The sequence below is a fragment of the Chironomus tepperi genome, unplaced genomic scaffold, assembly GCF_022539635.2.
Source record: "Chironomus tepperi strain 1889 unplaced genomic scaffold, CSIRO-AGI_Ctep_v1 contig_472, whole genome shotgun sequence".
NCBI lineage: Eukaryota > Metazoa > Arthropoda > Insecta > Diptera > Chironomidae > Chironomus > Chironomus tepperi.
Genome location: NW_027226594.1, coordinates 1,526,489 through 1,544,354, shown reverse-complemented (window position 1 = coordinate 1,544,354; position 17,866 = coordinate 1,526,489). Strand labels below are relative to the sequence as shown.

Genomic DNA, 17,866 nt, shown 5'->3' with positions numbered 1-17,866 from the left:
AAAAAGAGTAATTTACTCCCAAAAAAAATCTGATAATAGAAATATCCCTCAAAAAAAGTCAGAGATTGTTAGAAAAGGAAAGAAAATGTTATAAGCAGCATCAGCAATCAGAGCGAGCGTGAAGGTCTCCGGTTAACAATAACGTAAGAAGCTCAATTCTTTTTTTCTTTTTTTTGCTCACTCGTAAAATTTGTTAAAAGAAAAACAAGCTTCGATAGACAGAAAAATAAAGTTGAAGACACAAGACATTTTTCGATTGTCGCTCGCTCGGACAAGAACGATCGGATGGTGCTGTGAAATAATAAAATATCACATTTGGAGTGACTTCTTTTTTTTAGTGGCAATTAAAATTTAAATTTTAAAAAATACATAAAAAATTCTTAAAAAGTGAAAATTGTGATAAACAGAACTAGAAAAAAATATCAAAATGATAGAAAAAGTAGCATACATTGATCATAGCTTGATAATGCGATATTATGAGAAGATATTTTTCTCTATTTCGCCAGTTACATTGGCAGTAATAATTATGATAGTGTCGTGGATTATCAATTATAATCGTAAACGTGCACGAATGGTCAGATTGATTAATAAAATTCCTGGACCACCAGCACTTCCATTAATTGGTAAGGATTGAATTTAGTGGATTTGAAAAATTTGTAGAAGACTCTCGAACAAAATTTTGCGGAAAAATTAATATTTTACCATAAATCAGCCGTCACTTGATCGTCAGGGTATATTCAAGTCTTGTCGTTAACTTGGCGATCTAGCAGCTCCTTAGAAACTACATTGTGTTACTCGGGCCGTGAAAATATTTAAAAATTGGAAAAAATCATATTTTGGATATCGAGTTAAAATATTCAATTTCCTTGAAATTATTCAGGAAAAGAAAATGCTGTGCAAGTTGCATCTCTTGGTGGTTTATCTGAAGGAAATCCTTGCAATCATAAAAAATTTCTGATTTGAATTTGATATTTGAATTTGAATGCAGAACAGCATTTGATAAATATCAGATATCATTTAAATTTAATGTGAGGTCGAGTGGACTTTAGTCGAATGATCCATAAATAATCTTATCTGACTTCTGGTTTTGGACTTCAGGAAACATGATTAAGGACATTAGCTTGTCTTTAGCTAGTTATATCTTGTTTTATAGAGTAGAAAACTCAAGGATCTGAGGATAGAAAATTCATATCAACTTCGAGGTTTGAGGAAACGTTAGCAAATATTATAGCTCGATTGTAGCAAAAAGATTAGAAATTTTGATAAAGTTTTTGAATTTTAAGATCAATCATTGATCTATAAGATCAAGTATTGAACTTTAAGATTAAATATTGACCGTTTAGTTCAATTATTGAACTTTTTGATCAAAATATTGAAGCTTTAGATCAAATATTGACTTTTAAATTCAAATTTAGAACTTTAAGATCAAATTTTGAACTTCAAAATCGAATGTTGAACTCTAAGATCAACTATTAAAATGCAAATTAAGCTTCTCTTTTGAAAACAAAAAGCATGGAAATAAACATTTATAAGAAAGCTTGAATATTATCTTAAAAGCTAAAAAGTCAATGAACTTGAAAATAATTTGGACGATTATTTTAGAATATGCAATTAATTGCAATTTAAGTTAAGCTTCATTTTACTATTCTTAATGGTATTTGAAATATTCCGGAATATTTCTCTCATAAAAATTCATATTTGCAATGGATCTAGTTTTTCGAAATCAATTCTTTAAAAGTTTTTTTCGAGATCTTTTTCTTAATTCTAAATGTCAAATAGAAAATAATTCAAAAATTTTCAAAATCCAGACAATAAATCATTAATTTTCTCATCTTTTTCTATCTTTTCAGGAAACGCAATTGAGATAAATGTTGAGCATGACGGTAACTTAAGCTAAAAATACAAAAACTCAAAATAATATATTCCATCCTTAATGAAAAATTAGTGATAAAACATTTTAGAACTTGAAAAAAAAAATTTCTGCTTTACAATTCCGGTTCATCTGGTGTTGGCTTTATATTTTATATTTTTAAAAATATTTATACATAAAAAATGAGATGATTACTCGCATCTTCGTATGTTACGTACTGACTCACGAAAAACATGGTGATTTTGCGTCTACCTTTTGTCATGCTTTATTTCGCATATACATAACTAGTTTTTCATCGTGGACAACAGTAAAATAATAACAATAAAAGACATACATCCACGTATGATAACAGCTGTTCTGTCTACTAAGTTTGGATTTGGATGCTACGTCTGCATGAGACTTACTCTCATGCTCAAAACATTTCCGTGAGAATTTTTTTTTTTTGGAGAATTTATGCGACATAAAAATAGCTTCTCTGACTAATCATGAATATTATGATGCTCGTGACATTGTGGAATGATTTAAGTTTATGATGTGCAATGATTATATTTAGGCTGAATATCTGTGAATTGTTTCTGAGAATTAAATGGAAGATCATATTTATTAAAATATAACTGTTCTAGTGTTTTAACGGTCATTTGAAATTCAAATTTCATATAAGTTCATACATTTCATAGTTTTAAACCCTTTTCTTAAAAAAATCAATCAGTTTTTAAACTCCGAAGAATAAACATCATTGTGAATAAGAAAATCAATTTAAAAGTGATTTCATTAATCACATTAATTGTGTTAAACCTCTCCAGTTATACAATTACATAACTATGTTACTGTAAATTGAATAACATCCAAAATATTGACATGGGAAAGGTCAGTTACATCAGAAAACGATGTAATATTACAAGCAGCTCAATAAATTAGAACCGGTATTAATGATTTTATGATTGGGATGAATGTCAAGGTAGTCTGGAGATTTGGATATGTTGTGGAGTTTTTAATATGTTTTAAACTATTAATCAGATTGAAAATGAACTCAATATTATAATATATTAAAGTAAAATTGACAAATGTACAGTTGACAATGAGTCTTGCCTCTAAAAATGCCTAAACAGATCAACAGATCTAAAAAATTCAATCAGATACAAATGTGTCACAAAATTTCCTCCTACCGCTACACAATGTCATTCATTAAATGCCCTAAACATAAAAAAATATCATTTTTCAAAAAGTTAATCTAATTAATTTCCATCTCTGACCGACCTTTACAGGTTTTTTCAATAAATAAATAAAATTCATAAGTTCATGTTAATGAAATTACCGGATTTTTCAACATATTCCACATACTGCTAATTGTTTACGTGTCTTATATTTTCTGGAATTAATCAGTGCTAACGAAAAAGTAGTTTTGAGGCTGTCAGCATTTCCCAATAACAATAGGCTAAGCAGTGATGTCAAAAATTTCAATTGTTTTAAATATTTCGTAATTTATATTAAATAATTAATCATATATGATCAGAATTCTGAGGGCAGTTAGCCTTAAATGTCTGTATTTTGGATTAACATCCAATACCTTTATGCTTTTCATTGAATATTTGAAGACAACTGACGTAAATAACATGTGAAAATATGCAATACCTTAACATGAGCAAGTTCAAAGTCTTGTCCATAATTTTTTCAATTCCTTCGTTTTGCTTTGTCAATAAAAATTCCTCGAATGTGCAAAAAAAAATATCAGTAATTGGCATGACAATCTACAAATTTTGTTGACGTGTTGATATCAATATTTTGAATTCATTAATTTTGACTGCAATTACACATGGCTATTAAGGCATTATACAAATTTGACATAAGTACTTGTTACTGATTGATATTAATTAAATTACTGTAGTTACTGCCGTGTGGTCCATAATTAGAGATCAAGTGATTTTGTTGAAATAATGGATATGGCAAGTGAATTTTGGAAGTTTAAATGAGATTGATTAATGAAATTGTGTGAAATCCTGTAATTTGCCTATTGGATGGCAAATGATTTACATTCTTCAAGATCAGAGCTTTTGACTAAGGATGGGATGGTGATCAAAGAATTCCCGAGCGACATAATTAAAGAACGCTGTACCACTGACCTTTTAAAGCTCCGATCAAATTCTTTTAGCATTAAATTAAGCTATCTTCTTGTGCAATGCTGCCAAATAGAGATGGCTTCTATTAAGTACCAATAGACCATTGACGGAACCTTCTTCATTCATGTAGTTCAGAATTGTATCAATTTTAATAAATTTTGACAATTTTTTGCTCAATATTGCTCAGTTTTGCTCAATTTTATGCTCAGTATTGCTCAGTTTTGCTCAATTTCTTGCTCAGATTTGCTCAATTTTGCTCATTTTTTGATTAGTTTCACACCCTTTTGCCTTTAAATCAGTCAAATCTTCAAAAATACATCTTAAATTCATCAATTGATTCATTTTGACAAACCCTAAACATCTTTTTTCATTCAACATACCACAGATAAAAGGTGGAAGTGATAATGACTTTGATATTGATCATTGTCACAAAACTGGTGATCGATCTCAATGTCATCAGTTTTTGATGCCGCGATGAAGATTTAAACAAAAACAACAAAAACAGAAGACTCGTATGCCGCATGGTTTTTATGAATTTTTGGCTGTTCTTTCGAGATCTTTTTAGATTCAAAACTGGAATTGCTAATTTGAAAAGTGAGAAAGTTTTAGAGTTCAATGAACTTATGGCAATGCACGTTTTTAGCATTAAGTATATATGAAGATAAAGGAACTGCCACAACAATATTTTTTTGAGAATTTAAAGGAAAACCCCTAAACCAGTTTTGAAATAAAATTTGATAGTTCAGTATAAAGCTATCAATTGATAAAGGTTTCAAATATAATACATGAGATTATTGAATTCACGGTTGAGCGTTTCAATAAAAATTTGAGATTTATGTGTCAATGATCTTTGTTGTTACACGTGATGCCCTTATCATTGATTCCTAAACTTGGTGCTGAATATTTCCAGAATTTAATTTTGATTTTCATTAATTTTATTTTGGAATCAAACCTGTTTTTTTTAAATAAAGACTGATTTTCGCATTCCTGCGTAGTCACTCGATTATGAATCAAGTAAAGGGTTTGAAGCTTATTAGAAATTTAAATAAAATGTAACTTGTTATGTAGTCTTAACATTTTATTATCATGTCTGATGAGATTCTGCTACTGAATTTTGAATAGTTTACTAATCTTAATCAAAAGGAAGGAATTTATTGTACTATCAAGCATAAATATATAAATATCTAGCTGATGCACGACTTTGTGACTTATTTTAATCAGATTTTCATTGCCAAGACCTAGACCGGAAAACTAATACAGCCAAATTAATACAAATACCGCTAAATATCGCAGTATTTCATAAAAATACCACCGATACTGTCAAGTTTTCAGCTTAGGTTAATACCCTGACCAAAGTAAAAGTTATCAGAATCTATAAACCATTTCATTACCTCCTAATGAATGCTTAATGTGTGCTGAGCCAGACTTCTTCATTAAAGATTCTCGAGAACGAGACCAAGACTTCCGAGTCTCGGTCTTCATAATTGTCGTTACCGAAACTTTGAAGAATTTTCTTGAAATCTTGTCTAAGCCTCAAGAGGTCGTCGAAATCGAGACTTTTGAAAAACCTACTCTGTACCTAGTTGGCATATAGTTTATAGTGGGATCCGAAACACTCTTTTGAATTTATCGTCAGCGACCTAAAAAGAAAAGCTTTGAGTCGTGATTCCAGTCCCTATGACTCAAAAAATATACTTTCATCAGACGTTAATCACACGCTGATTCTTATTCAACTTTAAAATCTGCTCAATTTTAAATGATCAAAATAAATCATTTTAATCTTGCTTTTAGCAAAGCACTAATTCCAAAAAGTTCTGCAGATAAATAAAATTGTCTTTCGGAAGATTGTGTCTTCCGGTAATATTCAAACTGGTTTAAAAATATATTTTGCAGAGAATTTTTCATTATCAAATTCTTTCTTTCAATGTCAAATCCAGAAATATTTTACTGATACGTGCAAATGTTGCTAAGAGCAAAAAGTGAAAAAGATATTTAAAGAATCTTGGATGATCAAGTTTTTGAGCATTAATTAAGGATGCAAAATGTGTTTGTTTTGAGAGATTTAATGTTATTTTGACAGAATGATTCTTTAATAAATTGTCTTGGTCGTGGATCAATTATATGAATCATTTATTGATCAATTAAAGAAATTAATTTAAATGGATTAAAATTATTTGAAATTTAACGGTTTTTGTAGAATTTGAATTATTGTCGACGAATTTCAAAAGTGTTTAGATTTGATCGGGAAATTTGCAGTTTTGTGTGTTTGTAAAGCAAGTAAGATATTAAAAATCTTGAATTTAATTAGTTATAGCCAGATATAAAGGCTAGAGTTTAGAAAGTAAGAAAAGTCAAGTTAATTCTTTGGGTTTTATTCAAATTTAGCATTTTACATCAAAGATCACAATTGAAAATCCTGAATTTTACTTCAAATCAGTTCAATTAGGTATGTCTTCAAATTAATCACTATAAATCATATTAATTTAACTCTTAACAAGATGATGATCATCATCACTCATGTCATAAGCTCAATAAATTAATTTCACAATCATAAGTGAAGAAAAAAGTCATTTCCGCAATGAAATCTGCTTCCATTACTGCACTGAATAAAGTTACTGTTAATTGCACTTGTAATAATTGCATATATTACCTCATTTAATCAATTAACTGTATAAAAGAAGTCGAGATAAATAATTTAAATTACAAAATTAATACAATCAATTGAGAATGCCTTCAATTAAAGCCGTTGAATGCGCACATAATATTATTTTTATCATTCTAATTCATTCATTCAACTAAAAAATTCTCTGCTTTTACAAATCGTGATTTTCAATCACATTTATCATCATAAAGCCGTCATTTCTAGCTGATAAAGGGAGCCAAAAATAACAAAATTAACCTTTTTTCAAAAGTCGGTGTCGACTTTGATGTGAGAATATTTTGTTGTTGTTGTACTTGAAGGCATTGCACGGCAGAAAAAAGAGTTATGCGTTGTTATCAGAAATATTTTTATTAGCTTGAAATTTTTAAGGTACACGGCAAGTCTTTGTGTGTTTGAAAATGTAAATAAAAATAATTTTTGGAATTTTTGACAAAATTTGAATTTTTGAAAACCGTTAAAATTTGAATTTTAAAGAAACGTTATTCGATGATAACTAATTTAACTGAAAATGCGCCATAAACAGCAAAAATTAAAATATTTTTAAAAATTTTGACAAAATTTGAATTTTTGAAAGCCGTTAAAATTTAAATTTTCAATAACCGTTAAAAACTTTAACTAATTTACCTGCAAATGCACCATAAACAGCAATAAATAACGTATAATTACCATTATGTCTTCTGTAACTGTTATATTATTATATTTATACACAAACTACACATGTGACATCACCACAAATACAGTAAATTTGTACATTCATCACAATAAAATCACACAACTATCTGTAATTGTTTTCGATGGATCATAAATAATTGATAAATGCAATTTTCTCTCTCGTTTGACTTAATTCCGACAACAAAGATAAATTAATAAAAAAAAGTTTGCCGCTGATTAAAATTCGCCAAGTTCGCAAAACTCGTTTGTCACGTTTTTCGCTACTTTTTAATCTTTTTGATTATGCTATCGATTCTAATGAGTTTCTATTAAGTCCTCAATGAACGTCAGATTGAGCTTATTAAAATACAAAAAGATTTGGCAAACATTTTTTATATTCTTGATTTGAAAGGCAAAAAAGCTGCATAATTTGCATATTCGCATAAAAAAATTGATATTTACAGTCAAATTAGCATGTCTAAAGATCATTCTACTTAAATATCCTTCAGAATCAGGTTGTTTTGTTTTTTATGCAGACGAAGATTGTGCCTCAACAAAGATTTCAACTATTAAGAAGTCTGTAGAAACTTATGGATTTCTAATTTTGAGGATTCGTTCAAGGTCTTAAAACTTCCTTTTCTGTGAAGTCCTTGTTATCAATGGCAGCATATCATTGAAGAATTGTTAGTTTCTAACATTTAATAAGAAGTCTAGCTCTAATAATCCTGTCAGATACGATATCCACTCCAATATTGAGTCCTGGTACTCCAAAAGTAATATTGCGTAGAACACCCTACTAGTCAAAGAATATGCTTTAGAGCAGTAGTAGGCAACTTGTATATCGTCAGTAATTTTAGGAAATGCTAAGAATCGTATGTATGTCTTGAGCGGATCCGGTCGAGGCTAGCCACTAAAGTCTGTCGCGAAAAATAAATGGTTGCCAACCTCTGGTCGAGATTTTGACCATAAGGAGCATCAAATATTGATTATTAATTTATATTTCAATATTTTGACAATTATTTTTTATGCCTTAATTTAATTGACTGTTAATCCATAAATCAAATTAAAAGAATTAGGACATAAATTGATTTTTAAGGAGTCGAATCCAATTCAAAATCAATCTACAGAGTCAGAACGATGACCAAGATCAGTAATCATCTCATCCAAATTCATATATCTGCTTATTCAATCCTTAACACCTTTAAAAAACAAGAGCACATCAAGCAAAACAAAACGAGACACAAAAAATTTTTTGTTCCATCATTATTTAGAATTATTTGCACGGCTTTGTGGATGTGAAAGAGTATTTAATCATGACGAAGGGATTATGAGAGGTTGGAATGGTGATAAGCCGTGGATTATCATTTATAATCATATCATGGCAGAGGTAATTAAATATTGATAATTTAATTAACACAAATACACATACGTACGCACACATGTACATGATAAAAAGGATGTCAAAAGCATATAAAACAAAAAAAAAATTAATGAAAATTTTATGTATTGATTAACATTTTTTCGATTGATACTAACTGCATTAACAATTTGATTGATGGTTTGCTTAAATTTTTTAGCACTTAAATTTAATTCTTTATTGTGGCTGGCAAAAAAAAAGTCCACCACAAAATGATGATTACTTTGTTCAGATCTGTTGTGGATATTGATTGTATTGATGGACATGTCGGTGGAAATGTATTGAGTGTCCTGACGTTGAGGTGGTCAGGTTGGTTAAGGAAATCAGATATGGATGTATTATCTACTTCTGAAAGCATCAATATGACACAAATTAAGAAGCTTTTAAGTTTCCGCTAATAGTCTCTTGGTGTCGAAATGGCATCAATTATCCAAATGGTAGAGTATCAGCCTTACGACTGGACAAAGATCCAAGGTTACATCCCAGGTTATGTCTAATTTTCGGAGCTTTTTCCCCCTTTTTGGGTGCAATTTTGAGGTATTTGGCACATAACGCATTACTAGGTATACAAGTGGAAACTGAATCTATTTGACAGCCATATGGCTCTAAATCAAGATCTATACCCAAATGTACAAAATTCGTCAGAACTATGCATCAAATGGTCATAAACTATATATGACGTATTTTTATCCACTCAGATTTATATCTTAAGTTGAGATAATAGACAATGCATGCATAATGAGGACATAGGTGATAGATGATCTGCTTTAAGATTAACAATAGTTGATTTGTCGGATATGTTCAGTAACTTTTTGATGATCTTATGTAAATCTGCCTCCAGCAAAACAATGTCCATTTGACTGACTTTGAGGCAGCAGCAAGGCATTGACACTTAAAACAATTTCATCCGATACAAAGGCAAACTTTCGTCCAGAACAATACAATATTTCATCCAAACAAAAGAAATCTCATCCAGATTAGATTCAGTATCAATGCCTTGGACTACAGATTGCTTTGATGCCACTATAATATTTAACTATTGACCGACATATTCGCAAAAAAATAAGAAGCAAATGTCGTCAAATATCAATACAAGATAATCTAATCTTAAAGCCATGAATCATGTCCACACAGAAGACATGATAAATAGACACGAGAAATCTCTTACAGATCATGTCTCGCAATTGTTTTGAAGTCATCATAACAAGACGTGCTAAAATATTTAAGTAAAAATTGTCTCAAAACTCTCGTTGGTGACAAATAAAATAATGCTTATTGCTTAATATAGAGCTGATTACTCAAAAGATTTCAATTAACACACAAAAGGTAGTTACAGTCAAATGAATGACGAGGAACTTAAAGTTATTTTAATTAACAATTGTCACAAAAGTACTTGTGAAATTTTTCGGGCTATTTTTATCATCTTTAACACTAACTTTAACTCATTTTTATGACATTTTTATGTTAGGTACTATTGACGCATGAGAAAAAATTGTAACTAACTTGTTTTTATCTTACATCACGTCTCTAAAATGTTTGTAAATTCACTAAATTTAATTTATGTCACTAAAAAATATGAAACAATATCTCTATGTAGAAGTATTTAGTCGACTTACGGGACTGAGACAATTGTTTGGACGAAAGCAAGGATTGAATAAAGGATGGCTGTTTGGAACACCATATGTAATGATATCAAAACCGGAATGTGTTGAGGTATAGTATAGATTTGCATTTTTTGGGGTAAATGTCATAGTTATAGTTGATTTTAGGGAATTTAGAATGTGAAAATGTGATTTAGAATATGAAAATGTGATGGCCTGCTGTGTTTTTATTCTAATTTATTGTATAATTTGGTTAAAATGTGTAGAAAAGGAATTTTATTGATAGAATTTGTATTTTGCCACGTTTTTCTATAACATGAATCTATTTTCGTCAATTTAAAGCTAAATTCAAGCGATTTATTCAAGAAAAACTTTTCGAAGTGGAGAAAATTTTTCCATTCTTTGCAAAAAAATTATTCAAATTCCAAAAAACCGTTAAATTTGAAACGATGTAAAAATCAATAAAATTCAACAATATTTTCCATATTATTTACGCATCTACAAGCTAATAAATAATAAATTACACAACAGTTATTCATCTCATTTTAATTCAAAACACACGACATGGCATTGGGTCAATGTCAGCATTTCAAGACTAAATATCACTTCTTGTATCTTTTTCTTTCCTGCTTTACACTTTCTTCTCCACTGTTTTTTTCGTCTCTGTTTTGAGCTTCTTTCGCTACTCTTATTACCTACCTCACTTCAAAATGAAACTCTCGCTTTCATTGCTCTATAAATCTTTAATGTTTATGTAAACACATGAAGGAGCTTCAATGTTTATATGCATTGTTAATTATGCTAATCCAATTTCGACTGCGTAATTGTTAATTAATTCATTTAGGATAATTTAATTCAATGACAAACTTCTTATTTTTTATACTCAAAATTTTAAACTCTAAAGTAAGCAGATGAGTAAAAATATTTGGATATGCAAAATGTGATTACTATTTAAATTAATGGAGCTGGTGATATTTTTTTCTATTGTTTAGAGTTTTATTGCGCACTTTACTCACTTATGTTGTGAAATTTGATAATAAGTAGGTCTGTTGAAGCTCATGGTCTGTCAAATAACTGTTTTGAAATTAAATTGATGAAAAACTGATCTTGAATTTTGAATTTTTTGATTACTACGATTTCCAAATTTTCTTTACTAGTCTAAAATTGAAGCTAAAATTGAGCTCTGATTAGTGGTATGGCACCGATATCGAAACCGTACTCAACATCCAGTTTATGCTATTTGTGTCCATTTAACATGTGCCGCATTTCTACAACACTGGTTTCCCCGAACAGCACCAATTGGTTAATCGATTTAAAATCTGGTCTAGAGTCTAGAGTGACTCGACTCTGATCAGATGACGAAGATTCACTCTAGGTCGGCTTAGCACCAGATTTTGGATCAATTTCCCAACTTGTGCTATTCCGGTACAGCTGTGTTGTCCAAACTATGCATCGCAGCAAATGACAAATGACGGCAAATTCTATGAATTGCATACCGGGTACAATTTTGATCGTATCGGTCGAATGGAAAAAGACAATGAAAGTTAAATCTAGTTAGTCGGCATATTTGATCATATCCAAAATATCACACAATTAAAACAGATTAATTGTCAATATTTTGGTTCACATATCTCTAGAAACATCCATATGGAGCACATTATACATTTATCAATTGATTAACACTTCCATTTTATTTCAACCTCGAAAAAACTTTTCATGATCACCAAACTGACACTTTTTATTTATCCATTCATTTCTAGCCGATTTTGAGTAGTCCAAAGCACATCGACAAAAGTGACGATTATACTTATCTACAGCCATGGTTGGGTACAGGACTTTTAACGAGTTTCGGACAAAAATGGCATTCCAGACGAAAGGTAAATCCAACATAAATCCCACTTATTTTCTTTTTCATTGACATTTTCTTCTTTTCCTTTATATCCATCATAGATTTTGACACCAGCTTTCCACTTTAAGATTTTAGAGGATTTTATGGATATTTTCAATGAACAAAGTTCAGTGTTAGTCAAGAAATTGGAAAAGGAGATTGATCGGGATTCATTTAATGTTTTTCCATATGTGACGTTGTGTACATTGGATATTGTTTGTGGTAAGTTTGGCTGATTACAGCAAATTTGTGATAATTATGAAACTTTTCTTGAGTCTCGACTTGAGTTTTAATGATTGTCAAAGTGATTATGTGATGCTGTTCACTTAGAAGGGTTTATCCAGCAGTAGTTGGTATCAGAGTTGACAGGACTTGGACAGGACTTCAATATGGAAGCGTCTTTTGCCCAAACATTGGCAAAGTCTTGCCCACTCTGACTGACATCCAATTGTGGAATCTAAAGATATGACTAAAGACACATTAGACACGCAGGTTGACTGCAGCTTTATTATGAAGCTAAGGACACTTGATGCATACTTGGTGACTACTTGGTGCTTTCTTGACCAACAAAATATAGTCGTTAGAGCTCCGCTTCCTTTCTGGTTGATTAAAACCTCAAGACTAGGACCAAGACCGAGATTTCGAAGAATTCTTCGAAATTTATAGACAAGGAAGACTAAATGGACACCTGACATCTATTTTGAAGGCGAAATTTGAAATTTGTCACAATTTTCCTCTCGAATGTTCCACTTCCTCGTCCATTTCGCATTCAATATTCAATGCTGCTTAAGCATGATAATATATGCTAATATTGAGTATATTTACCAAAGATCTTGAACCTATCTGAATAAATCTATCGGTCAATTCAATTCGCGCTATGTTTTGGCAATCTTACTATTTTATATACCTTATTATAAATGCTAATGACTGCCAAATATCAACTTTGTTTTAATCACGATGATTTCGCAGTATATAAGCATATTGTGCTGATAAACAGTGAATTTTATGCTAATTTATCGCGATATTTTGATTCTGCGAATGAGAATCTTGCTTAGAGCCATTAAAATCCAAAAACCTGCCAAAAGTCACATGAGTAGGTTTACAACTGGATCCTTATCAGAAAATCATCAATTAAATTCATAATCAATAGACGGAACACATGTCGAACCTTGAAGATTGTTTTGTTTTTGCGAATTTCACGATTTAAAATTTTAATGATTCACTTCCTGCAGCATATGATTAGTCTATGTTTTATGACATATTTTAGAAACGGCAATGGGACAGCAGGTAAATGCCCAGGGAAACAAAGACTCGGAATATGTTAAAGCAGTTTATGAGTAAGTAAATGACTTCAAAGTCCAGAACTCAAAGGTGACTTCTTCAAGTCGACTTCAAGTTCTGCTTCCAATAAAGCAATTCCTTATTAATTAATTCCATGACTATTTTAGAATCGGCTCAATCATCCTCAATCGTCAAACAAAGTTCTGGCTTCATTCAGACACAATTTTCCGTTTTACAGCTGACTACCAAAGGCATCAAGAGTGCATCAAGATTCTACACGGATTCAGCTACAAAGTTATTAGAGAAAAACGAGACATGATCAGATCTGAACGACTTAACAACAACAACACTGTCAATAGCAACAACAATAACACAAAAATTGATGAAAATGGCAACCAACTTGGCAAACTTTACATGGAGGAAGACAACTTTGGCAAGAAGAAGAGACTTGCATTTTTGGATTTATTGATAACAGCCTCAGATGCTCAAAAGGGTGCACATTTGACAGATGAAGACATACGTGAGGAAGTTGATACATTTGTAAGGCTTAATTAGCACATTCAATTAGCGACTCAGTCCAAAAATGCGTAAATTTTAATTTTTTTCATAGATGTTTGAAGGTCACGACACAACATCGGCTGCTGTCTCGTGGAGTTTACTTCTATTAGGTGGAAATCCAAAAATTCAAGAAAAAGTTTTCCAAGAAATTGACACAATTATGTGCGGCGATAGAGATCGTGCACCAACTATGAGTGAACTACATGAGATGAAATATTTGGAATGTTGTATTAAAGAAGCATTGAGACTATATCCTAGTGTAAGTTGAACAAGGGGGTGATTTCTCGGGTACTTGTACTGGTACGGTATAGGTATATACCGGTATGGGAAAGTGGTCTCCATACACCACACCAATTGTATGCCGGTGGTGAACCAATGATGCACGGGTGGTACGGTATAGTGGTACGATGGGAGTGGTACACCATTGGCACCGTATAGGTACGGTATATATGCACCAATTTGGTATTATTTTCCGGTACTACTTGTGCTCTTATACCGTACCATTGGTGTACCAATATCATATCGCACTATGTTGTACCTTACAATGCCGTACCGTATTACTCCATACCATACCGTACCGAAACATGTCATACCGTACCGTAACATGTCGTACCGTACTGTACTATGTCTTACCGTAACGTAATGTACTATGTATTGCCGTACCGTACCGTGTCATATCGTGTCATGCGGTACCGTATTACACCATGCCGTACCGTAATGCACCATATCATACTGTACTGTACCGCACTATGTCATACCGTACCATGCCGTGCTTTACTGTACCGTACCATACCAGTACCGGAGAAATCAGCCACAACCTTTAAAGTCACTGACATTTGATGATGATTAAAAATTCATTTTTTAGGTTCCAATGATTGGCCGGCATTTGAAAGAAGATATTAAAATAGGTGAGATATATTTTGTTAATTAGCTGTATGGCTTACCACGTGTCTGCAAAATGCGTCAGTGATAATTAACTAGAGCCAAACAGTTAATTAAATTAAATATGAACAAAAAAAGAACTTGCTTAACTTAATTTTTTCTAATCGACAGATAACTACATCGTTCCTGCTGGTAAGTGTCGACTACCAAAAATGCTAATTTGGCTAATCTTTTAAGAAGAAATCCACAAGAGCATTAGCAAACTTCCTAACTTTTTAGCACATTTTTGGTATGAATCTGCAAGATATTTTGTCAAGGCGTCTGTTTGTTGATTTCATTTAGTGGATAGCTGCTAAAAATTTATGCAAATATTGGACATAATATGATTAGCAGTAGATTTTTGTTATTGATATCAATTGTGGCAAGCGATTCCAATGATGTGGAACTTCCTTGTAAATATTTGGATGCTATTTTTGGTGTATCAAGCCTGTCAATGACTTTAATCAAGTGCACATTCACAAAAGCATGACAGAACACCCCATTAGACATGTTCCGTCCAAACTACCAGCTGATAAGCATAATATTCATCAAAATAACTTACATCTTTAATGCTCTTGTGCATTATTCAAACTTATTCATCCAATTTCCTCCTTATTCCTTAACTTTATCTAATTCTCCCAATATTTATAGGCACAACAGCTTTAATAGTCACATACATGCTTCATCGTCGTCCAGAAATTTACAAAAATCCAGATCGCTTCGATCCAGATCGTTTCCTGCCAGAAAATTGTATTGGTCGACATCCATTTGCGTACATTCCATTCTCAGCAGGTCCACGTAATTGTATCGGACAAAAGTTTGCAATTTTAGAGGAGAAAGCAATTATATCAGCTGTATTGAGGAAGTATAGAATAGAGGCCGTAGACAGACGAGAAGATTTGACATTAATGGGTGAACTTATTCTACGTCCAAAAGATGGACTTAGGATTAAAATTACTAAGAGAGAATAGATTAAAAATTTATCCATATTCATGCATTTATTATTCACATTTTGCTTCGACTGATGGACATGATTTTTTTGAGTAGCATAGACCTGATAGAAATATTGGAATTTAATACAGGTACGAATGTGATGATATAATGTCTATCAGTTGTCATCGGAGTGTTTTTGTTAAGGAAGTTCGTTACTCAAAAGACTCGATAAGGATGGAAATGAGATTGTTAAGTAGAAGATGAAGTCCAAAATGATGTATTCCAGTATATTAGTTCTATAATAAGTGTGTTTTTGACTTTATGGTTGTGGCACATTCCATAAAAATAATGATTTTAGGTAGTTGATATGTTTTGGCATGAAATGGATAATAAGTCATTGGTTTTGGTATAAATTACTTGCTGACAAGGCTTTGAAATACGAGACTTTTTGGACTAATCCTTAAAAATTCCGAATTTCGAGATTTCTTCTTGTTTTAGACTTGTCAGCATCAAAACCGAACAGCTCAATAGGCAAATTTTAGTTTTTCGGCGTATTGAACCATGATGAACAGCCGTCATGTTGCCGACAGAGCTTCTACATGTCTTGTCGTCAACATGATACGTGGCAGTGACCTAGTGACTACCCAGAGTGGACAATAACATGTTATAACTTAAGTTATTAAGTAGTTAACGACTGGTCCTTACGTTTTTTTGTCCACTCGAGTACAGTACGTGCTACTCGGGACATTAAAACTAATATCCAAATTATTCCATATGAACCCTTGATGTGCAACATCCATAAAGTAGGAAACACATGTCTCTATAAAAATTATCTATACTTTATGCTTAAAGAAGAATATGATATGTGATTTTTCATCATATTTATGCACATTTTTAATTTGTATGTATGGTATTTGTGTATTTTATATTATTTTTAAGGCAATTAATAAATTTTTTAGAGAAATTTTTACTAAAATTACATAGAAGCTGTTTTATTGATCATCAGCAGAGATCGAAATCTTCTTAGATATTGCTTGGAAAAGTCAGCTTGAGGATACTTGACTGTATACGAAATTCAAGTCGAGTTCGAGCTCTGATCCTCAGTATTAGGAAGTATTAGAGGATATAAGGTTGGTGATCAGAATGAGAAGAGATTGAGGCTTCATCTGGCTGAACCAAAATGAACTGTAAATCGACACTTCTAAGACATTGTGCTACATTTTTGGCATTGGCTGCAAACCAACCAGGTCGATACAAATAAAAATTCTCCGTCCAGTTTCTATTTGGTGCTAATAAGTATAGCCATCCTAAAACCTTATAACATTCTAAATGAACAGCCCCTAAACATTTCCAGAAACATCTCATCTTATTCCTTCAAGCCTTAAATCAATAGAAAAACAGAAAAAATTGACAAAACTGCACTTTAGTCATGAAATAATATCCAAGTGATTTTAGTCCTAATTCATTTCACATTCAAAAGCGAGTAAAACGTGGAAAGCAATTTCTACTGTGTATATAATTTTTTTTTTAAAAAAAAAGACAACAGTTAGCTATATACGTACACTCAGATGGGGATTTTAAAACCTTTTAAAAGCTTTTCACATTTAACCGCATACTGTTGACGTTGTTTCAATTCATTGGCATGAAATTATTCTTTCATTTTTTTTTTATTTTCAATTATAAGAGAAAAGCGCATTTTTCATCGCATTGTTATTGTTTGCTGAAGGATTTCCTTTCGAAACTAAGGAAGAGGAATTTTTTAAAGCAATTTTTATAACTTGTTTGTAGCTTAATAATGCACATTGTCCGTTTGTTCGTTCGGATAAAACAAAAACTCAACAATTAGACACATAGAGAGCTTGAAAACGACTCGAATTTTGTATGCAGTCGAGTAGGCTCAAGCAAGACTCAATTTGACTTTTCCACACAAAATCTGACTTGAATTCGAGTTTTGGAGCTCACGTTTG

At 31.5% G+C, this 17,866-nt stretch overlaps 1 protein-coding gene across 1 annotated transcript; it reads left to right on the top strand.

The window, feature by feature from the left end:
- Window positions 1-215: 215 nt before the first annotated feature.
- Window positions 216-16,486, top strand: LOC139099471 (cytochrome P450 4c3-like). Its single transcript, XM_070651941.1, has 11 exons — window positions 216-623; window positions 1,851-1,883; window positions 10,315-10,430; window positions 12,079-12,195; window positions 12,269-12,428; window positions 13,474-13,543; window positions 13,655-14,027; window positions 14,098-14,304; window positions 14,911-14,953; window positions 15,099-15,119; window positions 15,618-16,486. Exons 1-11 carry the CDS (start codon window positions 428-430, stop codon window positions 15,935-15,937), a joined length of 1,656 nt encoding a protein of 551 aa, XP_070508042.1. The 5' UTR covers window positions 216-427; the 3' UTR covers window positions 15,938-16,486.
- The last annotated feature ends 1,380 nt before the right edge of the window (window positions 16,487-17,866 follow it).